Source organism: Corvus hawaiiensis, chromosome 21, assembly GCF_020740725.1.
Source record: "Corvus hawaiiensis isolate bCorHaw1 chromosome 21, bCorHaw1.pri.cur, whole genome shotgun sequence".
Lineage (NCBI taxonomy): Eukaryota > Metazoa > Chordata > Aves > Passeriformes > Corvidae > Corvus > Corvus hawaiiensis.
The window spans coordinates 3912505-3935934 of NC_063233.1; the positions used below are offsets into that span (position 1 = coordinate 3912505).

General features: G+C 47.2%; 3 protein-coding genes across 4 annotated transcripts; all 3 read left to right on the forward strand.

Moving 5' to 3' along the window:
* The first annotated feature begins 10 nt into the window (after nucleotides 1-10).
* On the forward strand, nucleotides 11-6025 carry MED22 (mediator complex subunit 22). Of its 2 annotated transcripts, none has more exons than XM_048325733.1 (4): nucleotides 11-187; nucleotides 640-720; nucleotides 976-1184; nucleotides 4686-6025. In XM_048325733.1, exons 1-4 carry the CDS (start codon nucleotides 65-67, stop codon nucleotides 4882-4884), a joined length of 612 nt encoding a protein of 203 aa, XP_048181690.1. In that variant the 5' UTR covers nucleotides 11-64; the 3' UTR covers nucleotides 4885-6025. The 2 variants fall into 2 exon arrangements, with proteins under 2 accessions (XP_048181690.1, XP_048181691.1); XM_048325734.1 differs by having other exon boundaries at nucleotides 4692-6025.
* Nucleotides 6026-6492: 467 nt separating this feature from the next.
* On the forward strand, nucleotides 6493-9690 carry SURF6 (surfeit 6). The gene is made up of 4 exons (XM_048325726.1): nucleotides 6493-6691; nucleotides 7096-7311; nucleotides 7912-8003; nucleotides 8845-9690. The coding sequence occupies exons 1-4, from the start codon at nucleotides 6598-6600 to the stop codon at nucleotides 9514-9516; spliced, it is 1074 nt and encodes a 357-aa protein (XP_048181683.1). The 5' UTR covers nucleotides 6493-6597; the 3' UTR covers nucleotides 9517-9690.
* Nucleotides 9691-10483: 793 nt separating this feature from the next.
* GBGT1 (globoside alpha-1,3-N-acetylgalactosaminyltransferase 1 (FORS blood group)) lies at nucleotides 10484-21297 on the forward strand. Its single transcript, XM_048325735.1, is given in 9 exon segments — nucleotides 10484-10992; nucleotides 13078-13246; nucleotides 13958-14073; nucleotides 15549-15611; nucleotides 16811-16861; nucleotides 16960-16995; nucleotides 18985-19076; nucleotides 19079-19118; nucleotides 19840-21297. Coding segments are annotated over 8 exon segments (1191 nt in total). The 5' UTR covers nucleotides 10484-10992; nucleotides 13078-13204; the 3' UTR covers nucleotides 20591-21297.
* Nucleotides 21298-23430: the final 2133 nt, after the last annotated feature.

Genomic DNA, 23430 nt, shown 5'->3' on the forward strand with positions numbered 1-23430 from the left:
GCGAGATCTCGCGAGAGCGCGGGAGGGGCGGGGCCGGAGGGGCTGGTGAGGGGCGGGCGCGGCAATGGCGCAGCCCCGGGTGCTGCCCCAGAGCAAGGAGACCCTGCTGCAGTCCTACAACAAGCGCCTCAAGGACGATGTCAAGTCCATCATGGACAACTTCACCGAGATCATCAAGACGGCCAAGGTGGGCCTGAGTGGGATCTACCCCGCGGGAGCACCCCGGCTGCTAAGTGGAAAAGGGCGGGGGCACTGAGGAGGAAGGGGCTGTGAGGGGAGAGCGAAGCCCGTGAGCGGGGAGGGGAGGACCCTTCATAGAATCTCTGAATGTTAAGGGCTTAAAAGGGACCTTAAAGATCGTCTCGTTCCACCCCCTGCCATGGGCAGGGACACCTTCCACCAGACCAGGTTGCTCCAAGCCCCGTCCAACCTGGCCTTGAACACTATGTGTGAATTGAACTGTAATTCACATACAGATGCGAATTTCGCAAATGTAATGTGCGATCTCATTTCACATCTATAGGAAATTCACACACATATGCACATATATATATTCCCATATATAATACCTTATAGCGTAGTAATTGTCTGTTTGGATTTTAAATACATTGAGGCGGATTTGTGTACTTATTTTTTTAGATCGAGGATGAAACTCAAGTCTCTCGAGCAACCCAGGGTGAACAAGATAACTACGAGATGCATGTCAGAGCTGCAAATATTGTGAGTGGCACTGTCCTGTTCAGATCTGTGGGCAGCACATCCTGCAAGGGCTTTTGGGTTCATTACTGGATCTTTATAACATTCCCAAGGACTGCTGCCAGGAGAGTAACCTGATGTTTGGGGTGACTGGGGAAGGCTAGGTCAGAATTTTGTCAGAATCCTCATGTAATGTGGGAGTTTTTATCCAAAGTTTGGGCTGAAGGAGCAGCTGGGGAGAGCTCTGTTCTGATGTGTGATTTTTCTCGCTGCTGCAAGGTCCGAGCTGGCGAGTCCCTGATGAAACTTGTGTCTGACCTGAAGCAGTTCTTGATCCTCAATGATTTCCCCTCTGTGAACGAGGCCATCAACCAGCGCAACCAGCAGCTGAGGAGTCTGCAGGAGGAGTGTGACAAGAAGCTGATTGCGCTGCGGGATGAGATCTCCATTGACCTGTACGAGCTAGAAGAAGAATATTACTCTTCCAGGTACAAATAGGGCAGTGGACTCTGCCTTACAACTATAGGCCTTTTTGGGGTAGTTAGTCCAGACCATCAAGTAGGCCTTAAAGTATAGGTGTTGAGAATGTTCCCAAAATTTTTTAGTCCTACTTTTAATTAGGTCAAACTCTTTTTCTGCAACTAAAGCAACTGCCTTTTCCTTGTAGATATTCTACAGGGTATAAATGTCCTGGTGAAGGAGTTGTTCACAGCATCCCAGGTTTGATAGGTAATTTCCTTAGGTTTCTGTTGTAATCCTTAGAAAAGGAGATGAATTCCCTTGGGGGAAATCCCTCTGAAGGAGCCTCTGGCTCTCTCCCTAGAGACCAGCTTTCTGAGCTGGGTCCTGATGTCACCACACCTTGGTGGTGAGTCCTTTCACAAGTGACCTGGTCACACATTGTGCCTTTTCCTTCACGGTCCACTGCCTCCAGTCCTGCTGGGGTCAACATTTGCAAGGAGCAAACAAACTTGCTCAGTTTCACTGCATTATGAAGTATTGTGATAGGATTTTCTAAGGAATGACTTATTACTGATTTGTTTGTGGGATTTTTAGTATTTTTACTAAAAAAATAAGCCTCTTACCTAGCAAACAGACTTTAGAGAATTCAGACACTTTATTTTTTATTTTTTTCGTCATGCACTCCAGCACTTCTAGTTAATGATGCAGTAAATGAAAGCAGAAGAAAACAAATGCAAACGTGGTTATTTTGGCTGCACTTTCCAAGCTAAGTGAAGTCAGTGCAATAATACTAGGACTTTTAAACAAAACTTTAAAACAATCTTATTTAAAATTTCAATGACCAGGTTTTCTACATTTCACTTTTCCTTTTTTTCTAAAAATGCTGAATGCCTATAATAACCCCAGCTAAGTCAACTAAATTGCTCAGTATCTTTGAATGTAAGGCCATTGTTTATGAGTAATATATATTTTAAGAGTAAAAAGATAATAATATGACACAGCTTAGAGGTAAAAGTGAAGAGTTGTTTTTCAAACTTTATTCAGTTTTTTGCGGAAGTTGTGATGATCACAAACCCAAGCACCTGTGCAGGTGCTGATAGGTCCATGACATAGCAGTGAGCTTATCCAAAGGGATGTGGTGTGGGATGAGAGTGCCCCACATGTGCCAGGCATGCTTCACTCACCCTGTCCCCAGACTGCCACCACTGTGTGCTGGTCACTCAATTTTGGACTGAGGGGTTCTGACCGTGCTGGCATGGTCTGTTCACCTGCCTGGCCCCAGGTGCCACATAAAGCAACCCTTGCTGACAGAACTGACATGGAAGCACAAATGTTGGTGTACATCAGATGGATTTGCCTTCCAGCTCTTTCTTATTGGTCCTGAGGTGAGGAAACCTGGCAACTCTGCAGAGCTGTGGTCTGACACTTGTGATCATGTAGCACTTGGTCGTTTGCTTTTAGCACTTCCTCCCTTCCTGTGCTCTTTCCTGTCTTTTTCTGCACCAAAGAAATTGTGTCTGTGTAAATACAGAAACAGTGATTTATTCAAAGTCCTTTTATAATTAGAATACTACAATATTTTTAATGAAATCTTATTGTCTAATGTGGGGGAAGGGTTTCTGTTATGTCACAGCCATGTTTCAGTGGCAGTAAACACAACAGCCTGTTTGCCCCCGAAGGGGAGTTTCTTGCTGTCCTGGCAGCCCTGGGATACCTCTCAGTTGTAGGGTCGGGTGTTTGCCAGGCTTTTTATGTGCACATGGGGCTTTTGATGAGACCCAAAACCAGATCCTTGAAACTGGACCCAAGAAGATTGTCCTGAAGGAATCTTTGCTTTCCTGCCCTGTGTTCAAGTAGTTTCCTAGAGCTGTCCCTCTGCACTCAGACTGGCTGGGTGCCTCAGGGGAGTAGTGAAGTCCCTTCCATGCCCTGAGGAGCCCTCCTAGGACAGAGCAGCAGGCTGGCCACTGCTCCTGGGGGCTGTGCAGAGCTGCTCACTGACCCTGACTTCTGAGGAGTGTTACCTGAGAGGTGGAGCTTAGACTCTGAACTGTTCTAACTGGGGCAGCAGGAGAAACAGTCATGCTTCTGACACAGCTAAAATGTGGTTAGTAACTCCCCTGCCATGATGTGTGGATGCTGTGGTCAGGTTCTCCTGGGAAATCGTGGCCTGAGGTCCATGACAGAACAGGAGTTATAGTTCTGGTTCAGTCCTGAAGGTCTTTGTTAACTGAACCCAGCTCCGCTGTGTTGGGGGCTCATCTTCCAGAGGATTTTACAGAGGCCCAGATATAAAACATGTATCCACTGCCTTCTCACTTCTCCTGCAAAGCCAGCTGGGTGATGCTGCCAGAAAAGAGTTCAGCTTGCAACTAGTGCTTTGTGTGCTTGTTCCCCAAAGTGGTAACTGCAAGTCCAGCTTGCCTTCTCTCATCCTAACCCCCAGACCTGCATTTGTGTTCCATTGCTCCCTCCTCTGAGATCACAGGAGCTGTCTTGAGTGTGGGGTTAAATCTCACGTTTCATGTTTGTGCAATATGAACTGTCTCATATTTCTATACTTAAAATATTTCCCTAAGCATCAATCCATACATTACAAATGTAAATAAAGCTGCAACAACAAAATCACTTGACCCATTGGGTTTGTTTTTCTCTGAATGCAAGCTGCTTTCTGCTCCAGCACTCACTTTGTCTTGGGTGTCTCTTGTGTGTGCAGCTCCCTCTTCTCTTTGGGATTTGTGTTGGTTTTGTTCCAGTTCCTTCCATGTTTCTTTTTAGTTTTGGCCCTTCCACATTATGTTTTCCTCAGAGCACGGGGAAGAATTAGCCAATTGTTTAAAAACCTTATTTTCCCACACTGCTGGTTCATCCAGTGTTGGAATCCAGCCAGCTGCTTTTAGAAGCACTGTTAGCTCAGGCTCTGGAAAAAGGCAGGAGCTGTCAGTACTTTATAATCAAACTGGGAAGCTTCAATGGAAGACCCAAACCTCTGGAGCACTTTTTGGAAGGGCAAGGGTGCAAATAAGTTTCTTCTTTATTGTGACAGGGACAGACCCCAAAACAATTGTGGCAGGTTTTTTTCTGTGAAGTGAAATTAGAGCAGGATTTCTATTTTTTTCCTCACATAGGTTGCAGTCTAGTTCCAAGTAAAAAAATTGTGGGTAAGGTCCATGTCTCACTCACCAGTAGCAGAACTGCCATATTTGGCGGTGCCAGGACTTCAGCTCAGATCTTTTCAGAGACTTGGAGTGTCTGGACTAGAATTGAGCCTCTGTTTCATTTTGTAGCCACAGTTTTGTCTCTGAAATTGCCCTAGTCTTCATCAGGCCCTTAGAGGGGGGTGTCTTAGGAAAGGCCAGTGTCACACGACTTGGGATGATTTCATGAACACAGACCTTACATCCAGCATTTTTTTTGCCATTTTCTTAATGTTTTGCTTCTGTCTTGCTCCCTCCACCCTTTCCATCCCTCCCCTCCTCTGTCACCACACCTGCTCTCTCCTCACTGGGGTTGTTTATTCTGGAAAGCTACAGTCTGTGTGACAGCAATGATCTCCCACTGTGCGAAGCCTACTGGAGACAAGACTTTGCCACGCTGTCCCCCGAGAGCCTCTCGATGCCTCTGGCAGCTGCCCCAGCAGAGCAGAACGTTGCCACCTCGCAGAGTTCCACCCCGTCGCACCCGCACGTGAACGGGCACGGGGCGGGCCCCGCCGAGCATTCCTGAAGAGGATCCGCTGCTGCCGGGTGCGGCTCATCCAGTGATGACCCTGCCCCTGCCGCAGCGCCGCGCTGCTGGAAGTCTTCCTCCTGCTGTGCTGAGCAAGCGGCTCCTGCTGTCGGGAGGAGGCACTGGAGCTGTGCTGGCAGATTTCTGCTCCCTGCGTGTGCTTCCTCCACCCCAGGACCTTGCCAGGAGTGTTCCTGTCCCTTAAGAGATAGAGATAAGTAGACACAAAGTGTATCTCGTTATAACAAATTAGAGTCAGTTTTGCTTTAGCGTGATAGTTACGTGTAGAGTTCAGTAGAAGTCCAGTTTGTTTCCGTGTGAGTGTTGGGAGTTGAATTTCTTTGGGATAAACTTGAGCCAAATGTGGGCACAGTGAGTGTGTTGGGGTTTTTACTCTGCTTCCCAAGGTTATTGACATTCTGGCTGCTTTAAAGCTCTCTCAGGATGGCATCCGACAACCTCTGGTCTACTGTAAAGAGTCTTACAGTATTTTTACACAACAGTCTTCACTGTCAAAATGCTTTACAAACTTGAACTCTTGCTTTGGGAGGAGGCTCCCAGGAGACCCTTATGGAACAGCAGTGTTCCCCCCTTGGAAGACGAACAGGCAGACAGGGATCAGACTGAGGGATCAACGATGCCACGTGCTCAAAACCACAAAGAAGCAGTGTCATGCTTTAGTCAGTCGATTCCTTCTTCAGTGTTTACACAGAAATTCCTATTAACAGTCTGAGCTAACACGGAGCCACTGTTTATGTTGGCTTTTAGTTTTGTCTAATGAAAACATCTTGAGAGCAGTGAGGGATACTCGGTAACTCTCCGTTTCCTTCCAAAGAAACACACTTGGTGCTTGGTCTGCAGCTGTTCAGCAGCTCAGCATGCCTTGGCTCGAGCTGTGCAGCTGAAAGGGAGATGCCACTGAACTGGAACACTGTCAGCACAGCTCGGTGTCACGGGCACCACAGAGCCACCAGGGCATTCCAACAACTGAGCTGAGCTTCCCCAGCTTTCTCCTGTAATGTTTCATTTCTTAGGATGTGGATTTTGCTATTATTTTTTTGTTGTTGTTTCTTTTTCTTCTATTCCATTTATTTTTGTAATTAGGTGATTTAATAAAACTGTTTTGTATAATTTTTAAGGCGTGTGTTTTCAGCCACGAGGCTTTGTGGAAGTGTCCCAATATGAGCGTGCACATGCAATGGGATTAAGCGTTCCCTTGCAGGCTGTGAAAAAAACCCTGCTCTGCGCAGCTGTTCCCGTACAGGGGCTGCAGAAACCATCACGAATTTCGCCCGTGCTCCGGGGACCTCACCCCCGTGCAGGGGGAAGCTCGGTTTTGCCCTACAATATAGGGGCAAGGAAAGGTTTGGGAGGTGCGGCGGAGGCGAGCCGGAGGCTGCCTGCGGGGCTCCGGGGTGGTGGCTGGAAAGAACGGGGGTCGCAGGGTGACCCGCAGCCCCCCAGGAGAGCCCAGAGCACCCCGGTGTGGCTGAGGGAGCCTTGGTGGCCGTACGGACCCCGCGGCAGCCCAGGCGGGGCGGCTCCGGGCCCGGCGGCTGCGGCCGCTCCGTGCGCCCCGCGCTGCCGTCACTTCCCGGCCGGCGCGCTTCATCCATCACTTCCTGCCGGGGACTCCACGAGGAGGGGACGCGGTCCCCACGCTGCCCCGGGGAGGGGACGGTGCCTCTGGAACCCGGGCCCGGGGCAGCAATGGCCAGCTTGGCCGCCCAGGACTCCTACCTGCAGGGCTTGGCCAGGAGGGTCGGCGTGCAGCACGCCCCGGAGTCGCGGAAGAGGAAATTTGGTATTGGAGCAGTAACGCTTCGGTTCTGCCCTCTCCGGCCGGTTTGTGGGAGGCTGGGCGCGACAGCCGTGCCCCCGCGGGGTGCTTGGCCCGGGGTTGTGCCGTTTTATAACAAAATACCAGTCTGCTGAAACACGGAGTTCCCGAGCACGTTGTGCACCTTGTGCTGGGAGCCCTGGAAATCAGTGGTCTCCATTCACTGTGGTGATGAATGTGGGAGAGCTGGGATTTTACGAAAGTGTGCGAGGGTGTTTGGTCTATTTAAATAAATCCTCAAACGTACAATTTTTGAACATTAAGATATGTCTTTGCAATGCTGGAACTTTAGTGTTCAGTAATAACTGGATGTTAAGAGTGGGAATGTAGCATTGTCCTCTTTTGTTTAATTTGGTTTTGCCTTCTAGTGTCTAAGCCAGGCCAGCCCGATGATGCTGGCAGACAGGTCAAGAAACAGAAGAAAAAGAAACCCAGGAAGCAAGCTGAGAAGAAGAATGCTCCTTCAGCCAAACAGGTGGTTTCTAACACCAGTAAACCCACTCCAGGACAGAAAGCAGCCCCTCAAGCCAGCAAATCATCTCCACAGGGTGGTACACAGAACAGAAATGAGAGTGTGGCTGCAGGTAAGAATTCCAGCTTTACCGTGAAAGTGACCTGGGCTGAGCTGGCTGCTTTTCACTTGGTTCCCACAAGTGTGGTTTGGAAAGCCTGAATTGAGAACACCTTTGCTTATCCCCGTGTGCCCCAGAAGATTTTGCCTATGGACATGAATTTGCGCCATCACCACTGGGTGGCTCTCTGGAAACGGTGTTTGACTGAACTGCAGAGGTTTTGTGCGTGTCCCATGTAACTTTGGGAATTACGGGTGGATGCAACCCCTGTCCTGCCAGCTCAGCTTTCCTTTATGACAATGAAAAGCCAGATCACAGAGAAACGATGTCCTGAGCCTCTCTGTTCCACAGACTTGGTATTTGTCTTTGGCTTGCCAGGCAGCCCCAGGGCATGCCAGGCCACTGCTGGCAGTGTTGAATGATAAAAGAGGAAATTCTAAAGAAACCGAGGAAATTCTAAAGAAACCAATGAAATAGAAACTATGGGTTTGTTTGGATTTTCCATTCCATTCACAGCATCTAAAGAGTTCCCAGAGTTTTTCCCATAGCCAGAGAAAGTGCTTCTGTTTAGCTGGTGCTGCTTTTGAAGTATTTTTATTTTCTCTCTCTCAGGAAGTAACAGTGAACTGAGTTCCCCTTCTGTTTCTGCAATCAATCTGTTGCGTCAGAGACTCCACGAAAAGATTAAAAAGGCTTCTGGACAGGTATGGGAACTCTGAATGTGTGTGCATATGTGTGTTTATGCACTTGAAATTCTCCCCAGCCTCCCAGGGGGTGTGGGGACAGGATCTCACAGGCTCAGGGTTTGAGCTGACTCCATCTCATACGGAATTGCCTGTAGCTATTGCCAGGTGACCTGTGTGTGTTCTTTGGAAAAACCTGTGAGAAAAGGTGGGGTCAGTATGGAGAATTATAAGAGAGAATTGGGTTGTGAGCTGTAAAACCTGCCTGCAGAGGCACCTGGCAGCACAAAGGAGCACATGGCAGCACACAGACACTTGTCTCCAGCAGACCCTGGGGAGAGGAGGTGTCACACGGCAGAGCCTTACGGAGAGGAGCCTGCCGGGAGCTGACAGACGGGTGAACAGTGAGTGATCACCCCAGAGAAAGACATGGAAAAAGCGTGTTGCTGATGTGGCAACACGGGATAGGTCACACCACAGAAGGAAATACTGTGCCTTGGAAAGGTGTGTAAAACCAACTCACTCCTTTGAATAAACAATTCAGATTCCCTGAATCACGGTGTGGGTCCATGATTCAATCGCCGACAGGTCAGCTGGGATGAGAACATGCCTTTGGTGATTTTTAGGAGAAAGCAAAATGGTGAGAGCCTGAAAGGGGACAGCTACGGACTGCTGAGGGAAAGCAAAGGGTGTGAAGTGTTACTACTGTGTTTAGTGTCTCTAGCAGCTGAGACATCACAGCTTCACATCACAGGTAGTGCTTCTTAGGAGAAGTTTGAAATCAGGAACTTGGGGACAGCCCACTTTTAATTCTGCTTTATCCCTTTTAAGGCTGCTCATTCATGTCCATCCTTTTCCTTAGGATAATGCCAAAGAATTAACTCCTGCAGTCCTGGAGAAGAGGCAGCGAAGGAAGTACGAGAGAGAGAGAAAGAAGCGCCGGCGAAAGGAGTTGAAGATGAAGGCAAAAATGGAGAAGAAAGAAACTGAGGAGGTACCAGCAGAGCCAGAAAACAAAAAGGAGGAGAGCAGAGCTGATATTGTCTTCAACAGGGTTGAAGTTCATGAAGAGAATGAGTTGAACAAGATGCAGAAGAAGAAAGAGAAGAGGAAAGCAGTGAAAGGCAATATCACTCCTCTGACAGGAAAAAACTACAAGCAGCTGCTGAGCAGGCTGGAGACCAGGAAGAATAAGCTGGAGGAGCTCAAGGAGAAGGACGAGAAGAAAGCTCAGGAGCTGGAGACCAAGATAAAATGGACAAATGCTCTCTATAAGGCGGAAGGGGTGAAGATCCGTGATGACGAGGAGCGTCTGAAGGAGGCCCTGAAGCGCAAGGAGAAGCGGAAAGCCCAGCGCAAGAGGCAGTGGGAGGAACGGACTGTGAGGGTGGTGGAAAAGATGCAGCAGCGGCAGGACAAGCGCCAGAAGAACATTAAGAAGAAGAAGAAGGAGAGGATAGAGAAGAAGAAAGCCAGGGCCCGGAAGAAAGGCCGAGTTCTGCCAGAGGACTTGAAAAAAGCTGGGTTAAAGTGAGAGCGAGGCAGCCGCTCCTGGCCTTGGGGTTCCACGGTGGGGTGTCCGTCTGTCACATGGGGCTGTGTGTCACTGTCCCAGGCTGTGGGGCAGGCACTGCCACAGTTTCCCAGCCTCATCATATTTAAAAAAACAGTTGTATGTTTGTTAATAAAGTTTTCTATCCCAAAGAAACCCCCTCTGGCTGATTTCTAATAGGAATTCTTATTTTTCTAAAGGGGGAATGTCAGTTGCTGTCACTTCCTCTGATGGGCAGCGCAGTGTGTTCTTTGCATCCCCTGGGAATGGGGAGGAGGAAACAAAAAGGCAAAAGGATCGAACATGGGATTCATCTCAACACAAAGACACTGCAGGTGTTGTAAAACCATTGCTTAATATGAACTTAGATGATGCCTTTGGAAAGGAAAATGCATCTTGGATACATTTGTCCTCCCCATCACAAGGAAACTGGAAATAATTGTCAATTTTAGGCAATGCTATTAGTGTATCTTTCGAGTTAGTTTTTATCATCATTAGGTCAGTATAGACATAAACACACACATGTAAACGTGCATGGGTTTATTGTGGATCTAACTGATCTTTTTGGATCATCTGTAGGACACTGACTGATTTCGATGGTAGACGGATTTGCTTCCAATCTATTTTTGGCAGTAATAAAAAATTTGGCAAAAAAACCCCAGATTTCTGGCAACCACAGGTGCCTGCAAGGGTTTCTTCTCTGTGCAGTTCATCAGTGCAAAATTGCATTTGGTTGCTACCAATTTTGTCCTTTATTGTCGTTAATACAGAAATACAAATGGAAATTTGAGCAGCTGTTTGCCCAGCTCAGGAGAGAAAGTACAGCTTGGCTGCTGGCAGTTCAGCCTGGGGAAGATTGGTGGGGATAATCCATCCAGAATGTTTTCTGCCCCTGAGATCAGTCAAATCTTGCTGATGTCCTCCTGATCTTGGTTGGTGTGAACTGATGATTTGTACTGCGATCAGAGACGTTATAAATTGAGTCCAATTGAATTCTCGATTCTCTCCATCTGGCACATTGGAAGAAGCTCTTTTTTGCCCTGTCAGTAAAGCTGATGAATGTGCTGTGAGCGAGATGCAGGCTGGGCAGTGCTTCCCAGCTGGATCCCTGCCAGAGCCCAGGTATCTCCGTGGTGCAGCTGTAATCCGAGACTCTGCAAAGCCAGGAGCCCGAGCAGTGGGTTTGTGCAGAAGTTCCTGTTCAAGCCTCAGGTGTGACTGAACACGTTTGTGTCACGGGAGCCAAAGGCAGCCTGTTCCACACTGGAGTCCTGCAAGGAAACCTCTGCTTGGGTACAGATGGAGCCCTCCCCACGGATATCTTCTCTTTCTCCACGTTCTGAGCAGCCCTGCAGTCACAGCTCACCACTTCAGTTGTAGAAATCTGAAATGCACGTTTGGAAATCTGAAATAGTTGCTCTGCAAAGAATATTTTCCATGGAACGGTCTACAAGTGAGGTATTTATCAGCTGTCCAGAATGCTTTCCAAGCAGGGCTTGAAGATAAAGTAGTGCTTTGTTCTGGGAGGTCAAGCAAGTTCATTTGGGAGTAACAGAGCTACTTTCAGCCATATCCCTTTGAAAAAACTCTCTGAACAAATTCGAGGAACCTGAGTAACTATTAAAAATGCTTTAGCTGTGATTTCTATTGGGTTGGAGATTCTTTCATTGGCTGCAACCTCATTGATTTCATTTTTGTTTTCATGGTAAGCTGTAAATCAGTTGAGCTAAATCTCAGTGAGATGGTTTTAGATGCAAAAGATGTTCCAATCTCAGCTGGCTCCAGTGCTCTGGCAGGTTTGTACCACAGAAATTGAAGCAAAGGGTGAATGCATCAGCTGTGCTCCTAATGATGTAATAGTTCAAAATATGTGTATTTCTCTTCCTGAGGGATTAGATGTTTACTCTGTAAAAGACACATGGAAGTACTCTGTGCCCATTACAACAGCTGAAACTGCACCAAAATAACCAGAACAACTTTTTTTATTCTGTGTTAATTTTACTGTCCTATTTGAGGGTAACTGTTAGTCCCCTTTCTTCTCTCTGTTTTTATCCTCTGTCCTTCCCCATCACCCACGTTCTGTGCTATCAGCCTCTGTATGCCATGGAGATAAGAGCATGGGTCAGGTGCAGAAAATGGGAACCCCCAGGAGGCTCTGCTCCCAGGTGGGACTGTTTGTGTGTTCCCTTATGCTTTGGGTGGAAATGTTGAGAGATTATTTATGCAATTGGAAAGTGGCATCAAGCTGGGAGGGGCTGCAAGCCCCAGGGAAAACAGGATTCAGTCAGGGCTTGATGTTTTAGAAAAACAAATAGCCTGAAAACTGAGTTTGTTTTCATGAAGTACAAGGGTTTATATGCCACAGACCTGGCTGGGAGAGGTTCCATAGAAAACATGTGGATTCCATTTGGCCACAGGCTGAATGTCATCCCAGTGCTGGTCCTTGCAAAGTAGGCAAATGTCCTGTGGGAATGTATGAATTGTAACAACATTTCAGTTTGGGGAGTAATCCAGCTTTACTTCATACTGCTGAGGGCTCAGCAGGAGAATTTGGGTTGCTTTGACACCAATTTCACGAGGATGGGCTGATTAGAGAGAGTCCAGTCAGAACTGACAGAAATAATCCCATATCTTGAAGTTAGGGAATTACAAAGAAAGATGGAAGGAGGTCACAGAACAGAAAGAGGGAAGGAAACATCAGAGCCTTCAGGTATGGAAAGAGAGACTGCCCAGACCTGAACTGCAGCGAGTGAGATCCTGGTTGGAAATTTGGAAGCCTGCTGATGAGAAGGGCTTTCCTACCTGCCCTGTGTGCAGCCTGCTCTCAAAGAAGGACTGGAAACAACTGTTTGAACTCCCCTCTGCACATTTGTCTGCTTTGCATGTGCTGGAAGCATCAAGCACAAGGTAAGAAACGTGGCACTGACAAATCCTGGCATCAGCGTAGCAGCTCTCATGACACAACTGGCACAGGAATGAGATAAAACTGGTCAAAACACAGAATAACAGCTTGAGGGGGAAGGCTGTTTGCACTTCCTTCTGTGTTTGAGGATCTGCAGCATTTTTAGGCAAGAATCCAGAACTGCTCAGCATGAATCTACGAAGGCTTTAAGTGGTGGAAGGCCTTAAGACATATATATTTATATATATGCACACACCTACATATATATATGTATATAAAGTCAGTCATTATTTTAAAGTAGGATTCTGTGATGCTTCCTGGTGAAAGCTAATTAGATTGTCTCACAGGGAGGTGAGGGAGAAGCACCAGTGAGGATTTCTGTGTGAAACAGTAAAGCAAATTAAAGAACTTTTGCCACTTGTCTTTTTCCAGCCAAAGAAATTAAAGGAGGAAAATCACCCCTTCCTGTTGAGATCCACTGGCACTGTCCTGTGCCTCACCAAGAGCCAGTAATGATCTCTGGGATTACCTCAGCACTCTCCAAGAGGCACCATGCACCAGTTCCTCCCACTAATAGAAATGCTACCAACTCTATAAACAGAATTGCTAAACAGCCTCTTTCTTCTTATTTTTTCCTGCAGGCTCCAATCACATTCTAGAAAGCAGAAAGTTCTAACTGGAAATGCATCTGGTCCTTCCAGCCGGCCTGGAAGAGCACTTGGTGTGGAGGGTTGGGTCCTGAGACAGCAGCAGTGAAACAAAAACCACATGAGCCTGATCCACAGCTCCCTGCTCGTGTCCTCACTGAAGGTAATAACCAAAGTAATAACAATTAATGTGCTCCTAACGCCTTTGGAGGCCTCATGCAAATGCTCTGTGTGTTCGTCACAGGGACCAAAGTTCACTCTGTGGGCACTTTTCCTTCCTTGTGAACAGAAAAAGAGGTTGATTTCATGTTTTAAGGTGAGGCTGCTGGGCTTGGGAAAGTTGATTTTCATGGCTGTTGTAGAGGAAATTATTTCTTTGGCTCAATGTCTACCCAACATGCATTAGGATTGTGAGATGTTTCTGTGCCAGTGTCACACCTCAGTTTACCTTTCCTACCGGCACCTTTGCAGGGAGTGCCTCTGGCAGTTACTGGACTGTGAAAGGTGGAGTTTATCAGCTCAGGTGATAACGGTGTTAGCTCTCTGATAGAATTGAAGTGGGTGATTTGATTCCATTGCCAAGGGTGGCTGCTTGAGATGAAAAAATGGAATCCACAGAAAGTGGAATCAGATCAGAAAGGCTCCTCACACACTACACCCAGGGCTAAAGCTCCCTGAAATGGAGAACTTGCTCAGACATTTTACAGGTGCTGCCTCAGTGCCCTGGCTCTTACAGTCTGGCACTTTCCATGTTCATCACGTCAGAACTGGAAGAGAAGCTGCTGAGAAGCTTCATCCTCCGCTGAGGAAGTAACCAGTTTCTCCCAGAGCGAGATACCTACAGCTCACTTCCCTTTCTTTTTGTTCTTTACAGAGTGAAAGCTGCTGGAATTCAGAATTTGCCCTTCCTTCTACTCTAGAAGATATGATTTCCAGGAGAGTGGTGGTGGGATCTCTTGTCTGCCTGGGTGTTGTTGCTGCAGTTATCTGGTAAGCATTTGCTGGCCAGCTCAGCCGTATCTAAAACATCCTGTGGATACCCTGTGGTAGAACTCATAGGAGGGGGAAAATAAAGGCTGTGACTTTTATGGGAAGTCCCTGTTCAAGCTGCAAGAATGAACAGCAATTTGTGTAATAGATAAAGGAGCACTGGTAGAGGGAGAAGGCCCTAAGGGAGTGAGGAAAAAAGAACAATTGTGTCCAAATCAGGCTGCTAACACCATAGTGACTCGCAAACTGAAAGATAGATTTAGAAGAAACATAAAGGTTTTAATTATAGGCTAGCTGTGTTGAAATTAGTTAGAATAAGAAGGAATATGGGCCCAGCTAGAGTTAATTAAAATAGTTAAGAGAGCTGGACCTGCAATGGGTTTTAAGATGTTAGTAACTGATTACCAAATAACTGATGATCTGTCATTTGCATGTTTGCTTAGCTGTGCTAAGAATGAGGAATAGAAACATTGATGAGTTGGTGTAGGGAACAAGGACAATTACCAATTTCCTCCCTTGGTGGGAACCCCTTCAAAAGTCACCCAAGAGGAAACGTAGAGGTCACTAAAGTAATTAGGATTGTTAAAGTTCAGAAAGGCAAAAATGTCAAAATGAGGAAGATGAGTTACTTCATCTTTCTTGGGACCACTGACCCAATTCGAGACCACCGACTCCATTCAGGACACACACTATGCATGCTTAATGACATTTAAGCTCATTTCCATATGAAGCAGAGAATGGGAGGTATTAATGTTATGAATATGCATTTGTATTTTGGATATTCATAGTTTTTGTAAATAAAAAGCTTTGTGTTTGCTTGTATCGGGGCCCTGCGTCTTAGGGAACTATCCCACACTGAGCCTGGCACCAAATAAAACATTCACTTTCTAACTCTAAACTGTTAGAGAGTTTTTGTCTGTCTCAGCTGTATATCGATATTCATATTTTGGTAAATCAAACAAATGCTTAAGTATAGAATATTCCAATTACATTTCAGCTCAGGCCTTAACAGAGGTGAGTATGTGTCTCTTCAAACAGTCCAAACTCACTCCAGTGTCACCAGGGACAGGTTTGTAGCTGTCAGACATCACAGCTTTCAAATTCTGTAACTGAATATTCTGATGACTGAGTGTGGCTTATAGATTCTCTGGAGCAAACTCAAACATTGCTGGAAGGGAATCTGAGATAAGGCATTCCATTAATTATTAAAATACTGATTATTAAATTATTATTAATTATCCCCTATTTATGATGTTGCAATTTGCTGTACTTTCACCTTGTGGGTAGTTTTGCCTCAGCAGCAGGACATCATGTTAAAATGTGAACCCAGGAGATCCTACACTAATTAGCAAAGTTGACATGGAGTTAGCCAGTTACCTCTCAAAATCTGTGCCAGATCCTTAGGTGATCTTGGAAAATCCTAGGAAGGTTTCCTTCAACATTACTTACCTTCAGATGTTTCTTTGCTCCCACAGGGCTACATCTGGGAGTGGAAAAGTGCAGTACCTGCCCTACTACCTTCCGTGCCCTGAAATCTTGTACGTATTTTGTTTTGTGTCTAATGAGTAACACAGATCATTGTTACTCACACTGACAACACAAACAGTGATTAACAAGTCGCTTGTTCTTTCTTTATGAAGCTGTAATTAGTCGCTCTCTTAAAACAAAAAGCTAACAATGCTGTTTGGGCCTGCCTGCCCTGCAGGACAGCTCTGGGGCTGCACAGGTGGGGGAGGCTGTGTTTGTTGTGGGTCACAGAGCCCAGGACTAAAGGTTAAAGCTGGATTCCTTATCAGGGTGTAATCACACACCTGCACATGCACAACTGTGCTTTAAGTATCCACTCACTAGACAGAGACACCTAAAGCAGAGAGGTGAGATGAAGAGGCCCAGGAGTGCTGGCACAGTTAGGAATGACCCCCAGTTCTAATCATGCTCTGCTTCTTCCCTCTGCCATCTGTGCTCTCCCTGCACTCTCTGAATGTGTTTGTGCCGTGGCATTTGGCCTCTGGACCTGAACAGCTGAAGGGGAGCTGCTTCTGAGCTTCCTTGCATGCTGCAAACTGATGTGCCTGACCTGGCCTGGGTGCCACGAGCTCTCCCAGAGAGAATTTACAGGGACAGGGACAGGGACAGGGACAGGGACCGGCACCAAGCCCCAGTGACCTCCTCACTGCCACATCGCACCAGAGCTGGGACCAGAGCCACGGCTTCTCCCATCCCTTACCATGACCTACTGTCCTTGTAAAAACAAAACAGAATTATGCAAATAGAAAAGAATTCATGTTTCATTGAGGTATTTCTCATGATTTCAGCCCGTTTTGAACCACTGTGTCTGGTCAGGTGCTTATTTCTCTGAATGCTGTTGGAAATGTGGTGTGTTTCAGGTAGTTCAGCCCTCCAGGTGACCAGGAACATTTACGTCAGGCATGGAGCACATCCATGACCCCTGCTGACAGTCCCATGTGCATTTTGACCCCTAAACCCTGATTTCCCCACAGACTGGGATGGCTGCAGCATCTCTCTGTCCCTATCATGTTGTGTGTCCTGTGCCAAAGCTGTCCCTTGCTTGGCAGCCCCAGGTGATGCCTAATCCTGGGCCAGGCAGGGCAGCATCCACAGCAGCTGGAGCTGGATTTGGACAGCTGTCAGTGCAGCAGCAGGTCCTGAAGCCAAACTTGGTTGATATTTTAGGAAAAGCATAACAATCCCTTTCTTTTCCCACCCCTTCATGCAGCTCCATAAAACTCCAATATACAGAAGAGAAGCTAATCCAGCTTTTCCCCCAGTAAGTACTGGCTTTTTATCTCCTGACCTTTAAACTGCTGTTCCTCTCTTCCAGGCATATTCATGTATTATTCAATGGATATTTCTTCCTTTTTACAGATTATTTTATCAGCAGCCAAGAGTGCTGGCGCCAAAGTAAGTTTCTTTGTTTGAACTTTGTTTCTGCTGAGTTTGGTTCGGGCACTTTGCAGCACTCACAGTTCCAGGGTCCTGGGGCACACTGGGCAGGACCTTGTTCCATGAGAATCCCAACCACAGGGGTGTGTCAGCAGCTGCCTGTGCTGCTCTAAGGTTGGGTTTGGTTACTGCACACTTATTAGCACACTTACTGTTAATTCCTAAATATTACATTAGCACACACACTCTGTCATGGGCAGGAACTCTTTTTGAGATGGGAAATCTGTAATATCTGTAAGATGGTGGGAAATACCTTCTGGAGCTGTGCTGTAGCTGCAACCAGCTGTGGGAGAGCTTTGAGCTCATTTCAGGGCAAAATAAAGCAGGTGCTCTGTGTGACCTTCAGCAGCGGTTTCAGCAAACACAGACAAATCTCTGAGACCCAGCCAAAGCAGGGAGTTTAAGGGAAGATTTGGGAGAGCAGCACCAGGAAGTGGTTTGGACACACTCTCTGTGCAGCTCGGGTTGTTACAGCCTCCTTTGGCTCTGCTAGTGTGAGTTGACTTTTATCTGGAGCAGTTCACCTTCAACAGCCACGTCCTTTTGCATGTTAACAAACACACCCTGTGGGTACACACACTTACTGTTATCTGTTATTTTCTCCCTGACCTTTCAACAGGATGTACTCAGCTTGAATATTTCATTCTTCCATGTTGGAATCAATTTCTGGGCTAGATTAGCTGGTATGTACTGGGCTAAATGGGGAGAATCTTGAACCTGTTTGTGCTCTGTGTCTTCTGGAGAGAGTTCACTGGCACTGAGAGGGTGACCATGACCATGACTCCCAGGGCAGCCCTTGAAAATGAAATTTTAACAGCTTAGAGAAGGGAACATGCATGTTTCCTTCCCTCACCCCCCTCATCCAAAAAAAGGATAACCAACCCAGAAACAGATCAAGTCAGTACATTTTCTCCAACCCAAATTCTTCTTCCTGTATAATTTAATCCTTCAATCACATGCATTGCTGTAGGAAGGAGTCAAACTGTTATTCTTGTATCCTCTCAGACTGAAAGTATTATATCTGGGTTGGAGGATCTAATTGGATCTGCTGCCTGAAGCACCAGGCTGCTCCCCACAGCTCCCCCAGTTTGGTTCTGGTGCTTTTTTTGCCTTGGGACTGTGTCAGGTGGGAGCCTGGCAGCCCCCAAGTGTGGCCACGTGCTGTGTGTGCCAAATTCCATTAGCAGAGGGCTCCAGCTCCTGGTCTGGAGCAGATGTGAGCAGGCTGGGGTGAATTGCACCATAAATGACATCTCCTTTTAAAATCAAAAAGGTAAGAATGAAACACTGAAAACAAAGCAGCAAATTGAAACAGCGTTGCAGAGCTGTAATAGGGCATAATCAGATTCTGCTGCATTTATATTCAGTATTTCCACTTTCCTCACAGGAGATTAAGGATTTTTTTCTAACTTTGTTACACATTTGAATGCTGGCTCACATACAGCATTTTAAATTGTATCTGAATGTGTTGGAGCTATATATAAATACTGGAAAAATAAGCTGTCATGCTGCAAGCTGTGTTTTAATAACACAGCAATGGGGTATATTTTTATAGTAATTTTCATGTTATTACTTGTGCTTTAATCTGCTTGTAGCAATCTGCATCAGGCTGATAGCAAATAGGCACAGCTTCCCATTCTGAGAGTTCAGTGGTCATTAAACTCTCCTCAGCAGGAAAGTCCTTAAATGAGATTTTAGCAGATCCTCAGGTTTTTGCTGATGTTTTAAAGTGCTTAATTTCAGCCCAGGAGTTGAAATATCTGTGTCTGTAACCTCAAATCAGAGTGCAGGGAGAAAATACCTGAGGCTAATACCCTCCATGGTGAATTAATGCTGATTCACACACTCTTCTTGCTGCCTTTTTAGTGCTTCTTTCACATTTACTGGCCTCAACACCAAAACGAGAAGTTACATTTCATCAGCATTTCTTTTTTATTCCCCCTTCAGCCACCAGGATGTGCTGACAGTCACACCATGGCTGGTCCCCATCATCTGGGAAGGGGCCTTCAATCCTGAGATCCTGGACAGTGCCTACAGACCCTGAACCTGAGCATAGGGGTGACAGCCTTTGCTGTTGGAAAGTAAGGGAAGCACTCAGTGGACACAGTTCTCAGGGTGATGCCTTTCCTCTGTGGAAAGATGATTTTGGCTTTTCTTTTCCTGGAATTTGTCCCAGTTTAAAGGGGGCTTTTGTGCCTGTGTAGTGCATCCATAATCACACAAGCCCACGGGATGACAACAATTAAGGAACCTGAAGTGTGGGCAGTATTTTTTAAGAATTAGCAGGTGGCTTGGGAATTAGAGCTGGTCAAAATGGGGATAATCCCCTTATTCCTCATCCTCCACTACACCTGTTGCTTGTGTAGTGTGTGGATTCTTGCAGTGATAATCAGTGAACTCTCTTCACTCCTTGTCCTGCATTCACTAACATGCCCTTTGTAATCCACCACTCCTCCCCTTGGAATCCTGGGATAGTTTGGGTTGGAAGAGACTTTAAAATTCATCTCCTTCCACCCCCTGCCATGGGCAGGGACACCTTCCACTATCCCAGGTTGCACCAACCTGGCCTTGGACACTTGCAGGGATCCAGAGGCAGACATAGCTTCTCTGGGCACCCTGTGCCAGGACCTCCCCACCCTCACAGGGAACGATTCCTTCCTAATATCTGATCTAACCCTGCCCTCCTTCAGCTGAAGGCCATTCCCCCTTTGCTCTACCACTCCATGCCCTTGCAAAAAGTCCCTCTCCACAGAAAGCCCCTCCTTGTCCCTGCAGTGCTCTCCATGGGCTGTGTCTGTGCAGGTACACGAGGTTTGTGCGGCGCTTCCTGGAGTCGGCAGAGTGGCACCTCCTGCGGGGCTCCCAGGTGAACTATTACACCTTCACAGACAGCCCCGAGGCCATTCCCCACGTCCAGCTGCAGCCAGGGTGCAGGCTTGTCACCATCCCCATCCAGAACTACTCCAGCTGGCAGGACATGTCCATGTGCAGGATGGAGACCATCAACCAGCACGTGGCCGGGGTGAGCCATCGGTGCCTCTTCTGCCTGGACATCAGCATGGTGTCCCACAGCCCCTGGGGCCCCGAGACCCTGGGGGATGTGGTGGCAGCCATCCACCCTGGGTACTCCCAAGACCCCTGAGAGCAGTTCCCTTGTGAGAGGAGAAGCTCCTCGGCAGCCTTCATCCCTGAGGGAGAAGGGGATTTCTACTGTGGAGGAGCCGTGTTTGGAGGCTTGGTCAGGAAGGTCTATGAGCTCACCAAGACCTGCCACACGACCATCCTGGAGACAAAAGCCAAAGGGATTGTGGCAGCCTGGCAGGAGGAGAGTCACCTCAACAGGCACTTCCTGTGCCACAAACCTTCCAAGGTGCTTTCTCCAGAGTATATATGGGATGACAGGAAGCCAAAGCCCCCCAAAATCCACCTCATCCGTGTTTCCACAGTGGATAAGAACTACAGAGAGGTCCGAGACCGTCTGATCCCTGCAGAGAGATCATCCACACAATCAAAGCCACCAAAATTAGCTCCCACAGAATGTGCCCCACCATGAATTTTTGTTCCTTGTAGGAACAAACTGGGAAGGGAACATGTTGATAGTTCCTCTGGAGAACAGAGTCAAAATGCATTTCAGAAGCAGCAGTCACAGTGCAGGTGAGACTGAAAAGGTTTCTGGATTCCTACTCTTTGTAAATACATCCTGCTTGAGGCTGTAGCACACAAAAAAACATCCAAAAGGCCAGTTATCCAATGCGTGGCTGCAGTTGCCTTTGCCTGAGTGTTTTCCTGAGGCCTGGCGGAAACTTAACAAGATCAAAATGATATTTGACATTCCTGTGGAGAAGGAGAAGACCTTGAGTTCTGGTAGAGACCTTTTCACTTAAAAAAAAAGAACATTGCAGGGCAATAAATTTTCCAAATTGTGATTTAAACTAACACCCTTTGTCAGAATCAGGAGTAAGCTTGCACTTGGAGTATGTTACCCCTGACTAGTGTGCAGCAGGATTTCTTGGACCTTCTCAGCAGAGAGCTGGTGCCAGGCATTGCCAGTAAGAGCCCTGGTCTGACAGGACAAACAGTGTGAACTCATCTAGCAGTTATCTCCCAAATTCCCATCTGTGCTTTGGAGACCCAAGTTTAGACAGAACTGGCACAGCTCAGAGCAGACTGAACTTCTTCGGGTTTATTTCAATCACAGATGTGCTCTGAACCTTTTCCCTGGGTCACATGTCTCTGTGGATCATGTAATCTTTTCCAACACAAAAAATCTGGTTTTGAGATGTTCGTGTTCCTCTCCATTGCTTCAGCCCCTTCCAATTTTTCTGAGCTCTGTGAAACAAATTGGCGAGAAGCTGCTGGAGCTGACAGCAAACAGGATGATTTCATTCCGTAATGAAATGCTCTGGTGAAGCTGGGAGCTCAGTGCAGAGCTGGAAGTAGGCTGGGGTTAACATTTTCTCTCCTTGGATGTGATGAGGAGCTGAACCAGGCGTTTAGAGCCTGACAGCTCCCTTGGGGAGCCGCCACGGCTGTGGCTGTCAGCTGAGGTCACAGCGTGCCACCTCCCCTGTCACAGCAGGGCTGCCAGAAACATCATCTCCCTTTGCTACCAAAGGGCTGAGCACGTCAGTCCCTGTTCACTCAGAGGGAGCAGGAGAGAGGCCACGGGAGCTGCAGGGAACGGCAGGGAGAGGAGGAGCAGGGTGAAAGGGTGAACAGGCTGTTTCTAAGGGAACAGTTTATGGGGAAAAAAAAAAAAAGGAAAAAGAAAGAAAAGGAAAAAAAAAAAGAAAAGCTCATTTGGCAGAGAGAGGGAAAATGGGGAAGAGGTGCCTGACTGCTCCTGCTTCTCCTCACATGAGAAAATTGCTGTATGGCAGCGAATCAAGTATTCAAAGCTTTAGGGCCCCACCACTGATTGCAGATGACTTAACGAGCCATTTCAGTCCTGTGTGAGCAGGCTGGAAATGGCACTTGCCACTGTCATTGCAGGCATTTCATCTTCCAGAAGACTAATTAGAAAAGCTCTCACGGTACCTGTAATATAGATAAGGTACCCAAAATACCTCCAGCCCCAAAGCCCCACTGGCAGCTGGGTCGGCTGATTTGTGCTTAATCCAGCAAAGGGTCTTTATTACATTTTTTCCAGACTGTTCTTAGGGATGTGGTGCAGGAGGAAGATGCCCCTTTACATAACTAAACCAGAACTGAAACCCCTGCCATTTATGTTGGGTAACCAGGCACCTCATGTAAGCCAAAATGGTGAGGAAAAATACTTACCCAAATATTTCCAGAAAGATACATTTCTAACCAGCCCAGGATTATTACTGTCTGTTTCTTATTTGTTAAAGAGTTAGTGCCTCGAGGCCATGCTGAAACTGGGTTCTCATTATGCCAGTTATACATATATGCATATGGATTCTTTGCCAGCCAGAAGGAGCTGTCCAGTCTGCTCTGCACAGGACAAGCCAGATAATTTTATCTCCTGGTGTCAGAACATGGCTGGGCTGGGCTAGGTCTCGTAGAAAAGTATTCAGATTCCAAGAAAAACGTGAAGTTCCATAGCAGCCACAAATCCATAGACCAGCTGTGGCAATGGCCAATTCCCCTTGTGCCTTAATTCTGCTGGAAATTGTTCTGGGTTTGCAGCCATAGGGCTTCATTCTGCCACATTAATTATTGAATTCCTGTGCAGATACTCATAAATCCTCTGTGAGAGGAGTTCTGCAGCAGAGATGATGGGTGATGGAGGGTGGTCTGTGTGTTCTGGGGTACCTGTTTCGAAAAAATTGTGAAGGGCTTGGTCTGAGCTCTGCATCCGAGCTGCCTTTTGGCCAAATCCTCAGCCCTCTGATTGACAGGGTAATGGCCTGGTTTGTGCTGTGCCAAACATGTTTATTTTCCTGGCAGGCCTGCAGCTTCTCCCCAGGGGAATGGCTTGTGTTGTGTGACACAGTTCTGCTCCACGGGGCTGTGGTTTCAAGCAGTACCCACAAACTCCCAGTGCCTCCAGGGAGCACGAGAATGGCTGCAGAAAAACACCCCCCCGGTGCTGTGTGGGAGATGTTCCCTGAATCAGCTTGTGCCCTCCTCTAATTAATGAAAGGCTGGACTTCTGTTGTCATCTCCTGCTGATTAATCCCCTTCCCCCACCAGCAGCAGCGAGCTTTCCTTCTCCCAGTTTGGATTGTGCAGCCTGGGGCTTGTGTGCAGGAGGGAGGGAGCTCTTGTGGGAGCTTCACCAGGACCTGCTTTCTGATGTGCATTCCCCACCCACACCCAGTGCACAGCAGGGAAACTGAGGCACTCGGCAGGAAGGCAGCAGAGTGTCACTCTTGTCTTCCTCCACTCACCACAGGGGACAATGTAGTCTTAAGCGTTCTTGTGCCAAAG

Bases quoted from the DNA above. Each gene is read 5' to 3' on its own strand.
- MED22 (XM_048325733.1), top strand. From the start codon at position 65: ATGGCGCAGCCCCGGGTGCTGCCCCAGAGCAAGGAGACCCTGCTGCAG. The intron at 721-975 runs GTGAGTGGCACT...CGCTGCTGCAAG, and splicing joins ATGTCAGAGCTGCAAATATT to GTCCGAGCTGGCGAGTCCCT. The intron at 1,185-4,685 runs GTACAAATAGGG...TATTCTGGAAAG, and splicing joins GAAGAATATTACTCTTCCAG to CTACAGTCTGTGTGACAGCA.
- SURF6 (XM_048325726.1), top strand. From the start codon at position 6,598: ATGGCCAGCTTGGCCGCCCAGGACTCCTACCTGCAGGGCTTGGCCAGG. The intron at 6,692-7,095 runs GTATTGGAGCAG...TTTGCCTTCTAG, and splicing joins GTCGCGGAAGAGGAAATTTG to TGTCTAAGCCAGGCCAGCCC. The intron at 7,312-7,911 runs GTAAGAATTCCA...TCTCTCTCTCAG, and splicing joins AAATGAGAGTGTGGCTGCAG to GAAGTAACAGTGAACTGAGT.